At 45.9% G+C, this 6000-nt stretch overlaps 1 protein-coding gene across 2 annotated transcripts in view; it reads left to right on the forward strand.

Annotated features, from left to right (window-relative positions):
- EPHB1 (EPH receptor B1) overlaps window positions 1-5532 on the forward strand; it is a 423113-nt gene extending 417581 nt beyond the window's left edge. For both annotated transcript variants that reach the window (XM_014828754.3, XM_070493336.1), the window contains 2 exons: window positions 510-665; window positions 4070-5532. In XM_014828754.3, coding sequence (XP_014684240.3) covers window positions 510-665; window positions 4070-4178 — 265 coding nt within the window. In that variant the 3' untranslated portion in view covers window positions 4179-5532. The remainder of the gene's footprint in view (window positions 1-509; window positions 666-4069) is intronic.
- The last annotated feature ends 468 nt before the right edge of the window (window positions 5533-6000 follow it).

The following is a 6000-nucleotide window of genomic DNA, read 5'->3' on the forward strand; positions in this document are numbered from 1 at the left end:
GATGGCCTCCTGGTTTCTGGATTGGGTACCTGGGTATCTGCTTTGAGAATGTGCCAAACAAGGTCAGTGGTGGGCTCCTATTGTCCATTTTTTTTCAAGTAACAGGTTGGAACCAGGAAAAAAAAACACGTTACCAATAGATTTGGGGAGGTTTTAGTGAACTGCATATATTTTTTAAAAGATCATATCTTTGGATGGTGAAGCTCTTAGATTTCATTTACAAAGGAGTTGTGGGCCTTCCCTTTCCTTCAGACTGCATGCTGTGTCAGCATGCCTGTCTGACCGACTGATGTGTGACAGGGCCCAGAGGCTGGGGGACTAGCCACCTGGCCTTGAGAAGCCATGCCAATTCAGGATTCTGGAAGGAAGGAAGGGTCAGTGCCAGGCTCCCCCATAATCCTCCTCCTGCCGGGGATGCTGTTCTCCGTGACGTCTACCGGCCACTCAGAGTGTGGCTCTACCCACCCACATTGCAGCTGTGGGGTCACCTCCTCCTCTCTGTCTCGCAGGCCTTCCCAGCCCCTGCTAGACCGCTCCATCCCAGACTTCACGGCCTTTACCACCGTGGATGACTGGCTCAGTGCCATCAAAATGGTCCAGTACAGGGACAGCTTCCTCACCGCCGGCTTCACCTCCCTCCAGCTGGTCACCCAGATGACATCAGAGTAAGTGATGAGAATGTCTAGTTCATGGGTGGAGGTCAAGGCTCCTTCTCTGCTGTTGACCGTGGTCTGAGTCCTGATTTCTGGCCTAAACCCCAGAGCTCTGCCTCTATACAGAACCAGGCTGGTGGAGGAGCACCACGGAAAGATGGAGGGGGCAGCTGGGGCTGGAGTGGGGAGACTGGGATCCATTCTGGGCCCCAGTGAGAGCTCTTCAAAGTCAGAGCCATATGTCATTTGCCTAATCACCAAGAGTCTCTCCTCCGTTTAAGTTTTTAAACTCAACCCATCAAAGAGAGCATCCAGATGGAAAGAACACAGCCAGCCAGCACTTTAAACAGCATACCAGGAAGACACATCGCACTGATTCAGCAACAATCTCAGATGTGTAGGGAGCTTGTATGCGTTCATAGACAGCACTTATAAATAAGCATACAATTCCATCCCCCACAAATTATTTACCAGTCTGCAGCTCCCACAGGAGTGTGGAGGAATACAAAAACTAAAATTATTCAAATAAGATGAGAGCCAGAAAGTGTCTTAAAGATCCATGTAGTCCATCATTTCCCCAAGAATGTTCTGAGTAGGCCAGTTCTGGGAAATGTTAATAGGTTCTCCTTGGAAAAAAGGTCCCACGGTCAAATAAATTTGGGAAATACTGAGCACTTTATCACTCTCTTGGAGATTCACTGCACATATTAGCATTGTAAAGGCCATGAGAAATCCTGAAATAAAGAAACCCATTTAAAAATATTAAATACCATGGAACCATATTTTTGAGGGCCAGGGTTATGTGGGACTGTAGCCTGGGACATATTTATTAGTGCCACCCCTCCACTGTGCAGATTCAGAAGATAGTGAAGTTAGTGCCTGAAGATTCGGTGCTCGTAAGGAACAAAGCCAGGGCGAGAGCCAGCTTTCCTGGTGGCCAGTTCCATTTCCTTCTTCCAGTCCACCCGTGGCCACAGTGGTGCCTATAATTTGCTGCACCCTGGAATGACCCAGGAATCTTTTAAAAATACCAATGTCTGTTGGCCACACCCAGATATTCTGATTTATTTGGTATGTGGTGAGACCTGGACATCGGGATGTTTAAAAGCTCCCCAGGTGATTCTAACGGGCAGCAAAGTTTGGAAACTACTGGACTGAAGTTGGCAAGGGTCTAATTTTGAATACACCCTCCCCCGCCCCAGAGGGGACCTCACTGGCTGCCCAGGCTACAACATGGACTGACAGCATCGAGTTGGTGGCCTGTACCACACATTTCCCAGAGTAGATGATTGGTCAATCCGCCAGGCAGTTGACAAACTCTTATTGATCACCTCTTTTGTGTCAGGCACAGTGCTAGGTGCTGGAATTCCCTCCTGGGTGGGACAGTTGCTGAGTCCCAGGGGAGAGGGGTGGTCATCCTCCCCCAGCAGTTGAGTCCCAGAAGAGCAGCTTCTTGACCCTCAGCCTTTTGTCCTAGACTCCTGCTTTGCCGTCAGTCTTCCTGGAGCCCAGCTCCACCTCTCTGAGGTTTATTCTTGCCAGAAATGATGGAACCTCCACTTTCTCCAGGAAGATGGTTTGACTGTGAACCAAGCCTTAGGAGCCACTAAACTTCAGAATTCATTTGTTTAAATCCAGGTTTATTTCCTGGTGATGCCTAAAAAGGACAGTCCCTGCCATTATGAGTTATTGTCAGACACCAAAAATAAAAAATAAAAAAGAATCACATCCTAGTGGAAAATCAGCTTCCCCATCCAGAAGAGCTAAAGTGGATGCCTTAGATGATGGAAAGCCTGGGTTCAGGGGCAGAGTGGGTGTTCACGAAGATGGGGCTGCTCCTGCTTTCCCACTGTGACATGGCTGAGTACGGGGGCCGTCATCCCCTGACCCCCCCCAAAATGAGGACATCTAGTGGAGTCATTCCCTCGGTCCAGGAATAGTCACGTGAAAAAGAACAAGGAGAGGACTAAAAGGAAAGTGAAGCTGAAAATTAAGGGATTTAGTTCAAAGTAAAAAATGTCCATACGCTGTTGGAGCAATTTAGCTTGTTTCCTAAGAGATAAAACAACATGAACAACAAAATAAAATAGATTGCGGGACAATTTGTGAATTCAGAATTCAGCTCTGCCTCTCAAAAGTGTTTGCTAAAAACACACGGGCAATTTGACTATGTAAAGCAGCCACAGCCTGTGGGGGACTGACCACCAGCTGAAAGAAGGGGGATCAGGAGGGCCAAGGCATTGAGGGTGGAGGTCCAGCCCAGGGTTCTCTTCGTGGGTCTGGTGCACAGTGTACAAAGTGACCTACTGTGCTGGGGTTCGGGGGGATTTGAGGGGATACATTAGGATCTTAGAGGAGTTCTGAGAGCAGCCCTGCAGGGTGGCTGAGAGCCAGGCTGTCTTGAATTTGAGCCCCAGTTCCACCACTTGCTGTGTGATCTTGAGCGCATTACTTAACTTCTCTGAGCCCTACTTGCCTTGTCTATAAATGTGCAGATTACAAAAGTGTCCGTCTCATCGGTTTGTGGTGAGAGGTAAATGAAATAACACATGTAAAGCACTGGCCTATTGCCTGCCTACAGGATGCACACGAGAAATGATTGCTGGTAAATCATCATCATTGACTTAGTGGTTTGTCAATTTTTATGAAATGCTTCCATCAGTATAAATAAGCTAGTATACGGCAGGTGGGAAGTGTTCAAGCAATGCCATATACTGTTATTATTAACTAAGAAAAGGTGCATGGGTTTCACTGAAGTCAAATACAAGCCATGAACCTGTTCATATTAAGATTCATAGCTCAAAGATTAATCTAATTCCAACCCCTGTCCTAAACATATTCCTTAGATTCCTGCTTGGGCAGATATTTGAAAGTTATTTTGAGATCACCATTCTTAAAAATTCATGACATTAAAATTCAAACAGAGGCAGAAAATGGAAACTCAGGGGAAAAACATCAGAAAACCAGGCAAACCCCACATCTTTTCAATCTCAGTGGGTGATCACTAATTTAGGCAGAAAGCTTCACAGAATAACTGAAGCCCCATACAGTATATACTTCAAGTGTTAAAAAAAAAAAAGCAGCAGAGGAAAGTTCCAGTCCCCCAGAGTGTCATGGATAAAACGAAGGGGCTGCTCCAGAAGCCATAGGAGAGGAGCAAGGCACAGCACATCCAGGGTTGTCTAAGTTGGAGGGGGCATTGGAGACAAGGGCCATGGACAAAGTGAGACTGAACAAGAAAGTACCTAGTTAGGTATTTGCCGAAGACTCGGATGAACCTGGGCTTATTGAATTTTAAACCGTTTTTATTTGTCTACCCAACTATTATCAGGAGCTCGCCTTCTATGATGACTTTTGATCTGTGAAAAGGTGCCCTATCACTAAAATGCCTTCTTTTGTGGCTTTTTCCCTCCTAGAGACCTCCTGAGAATAGGGGTCACCTTGGCAGGTCATCAGAAGAAGATCCTGAACAGCATTCATTCTATGAGGGTCCAGATGAATCAGTCACCAACGGCAATGGCATGAGAACTCTCGTTCTCTTGGGGGAGGAGAGGAAGGAAAAGGACCAGGATTAAGGGGGAACCAGAGGTTGACCACTGTGGAATGTTCTGGAAAGACTGGCTTCTCAGCTGAGAAATGCATTACATCAGTGAAGAATAAACTGGACCTATTCCTAATGGGCCACTTTCATTTCTCGGTGACAGAAGCATGTCTCAGATGCCGTGGGAAACCAAATATACAATAATAAAAATACAAAAAGCTGATGTTCAACAGAAGTGAAGACAAAACAAGATGCATCGGGGGACCAAGAGTGAACTCAGCTCCCAGCCTCTGTGGGCTGGAGTCGTCCATCCACAGGAAGAAAGGGAAGGAGGTAGAGGGAAGAAACAGAAGCCGTTTTCCATTTTCTTCCTCACCAATGACATTCTTTTCTTTTCTCCTTTTGTACTCCTCCCCAAGAGTCCCCTCCCTTCTCCCACATCCATTTCCCTTTTGCTCCCGACTTGTGTAGGGAAGTTTCTTCAAACAAACCCCAGCTCCTGAGTCTCCAGATGTCGTTCTGTCAGTTGCCAAAGGACTTTGCTGACCACTGCATGGGGGATCCAACCAATTCAATTAATGTCTTCATATTGAAGAAGAGATGTACCTTCAATTGAAAACCTTGTTTTTCTTTTGTTTGCATTTTCTGCAAAAAGGAAAAAGAAACCACAAATTGGGAAAAAAAAAACAAAAAAGAAAAAACCTGTTTCCATGTGCGAGAGCACGCCAATGTATGTCTGCGTTATAAAATGACTGTGCTTGTTCGTAACAGATGCAAACAAGAAAGAACTGGAAATCTTTGCCCCTGGAAAATCCAAAGGGGCCGGGACGTGATGGTTTGGTTTTCTGCTGGGCCCAGTTGGCCTATTGGCTCAATGGGGAGAGGCGGTAGGGAGAAAAATAAAATGAAAGGGGGGGAAATACTCTTAAGAGCTTGCAAATTCAGACAGGAAACAGGTGAGTGGTTTGAATTGGATGCAGTGTGGGCTATTCTAGAATGATACTGACTGATTAATTATTCTCGGTAACATCTGAAGCGAGGGAGAAAGAAAGTGTTTCTGGAGGATGTTCTTCCCCATGCCTGGAATCTGCGATTCAACAGCTGGCGAGGGAGAATTCTTCTGACCTTATCTGTGGACTGGCTTCAGCCACGTGGCATCCGACGAATGTTTCAAATGTGTCTGTGTTTCTCTGCATTCCTTCTTGTACCTCATTGTTCAATTCACTTTTGTAAATTCCACCTAACATTTAAATATTTTTAATTTCTCCTTTTACCTTAATCTCCTTGCTAATTTTATCTGTCTAATTAAAATGAGCAGAAGCATGTCTGGGTTTACATAGCATGGTGTCGGAGTGTGTGTTCTCGAATCCCACTGGGTCTTCCTCACATTACGGGAGAGTCCTTAACAGCCGTCCTTCTCCCACCGATATGAGAAGGACCCGATATGGGACATCCCGGACCCTGCGGCTCCCGAGAAGCAGAATATGTTAGAATCACACTCAGTGAGGGGACTCAAAGGAAGAACTGAATAAATACGAGGCTCTTAGCCCTCAAACGTGCAACTTAAGAAATCAGTGGCAAATAAACATAATCACCAATAGTGCACGATCAGCCCTGATTCCACTTTACACTGTGCACTTGAGAAGTTCACATCCGGGTCAGTTTTGTAAAAGCCACTGAGAGTATTTCAGACTGCACGCTTGTGGTGTGTCTGTGAACATGCAGTTGGAGAGGAGGAGTGTGAGGCAGTGAAAGGAGCTCCAGTTCCCACACAGATAATTTAATAAGATTTAAGGTGAGATGAGT

This window comes from Equus asinus, chromosome 21, assembly GCF_041296235.1.
Source record: "Equus asinus isolate D_3611 breed Donkey chromosome 21, EquAss-T2T_v2, whole genome shotgun sequence".
Classification (NCBI taxonomy): domain Eukaryota; kingdom Metazoa; phylum Chordata; class Mammalia; order Perissodactyla; family Equidae; genus Equus; species Equus asinus.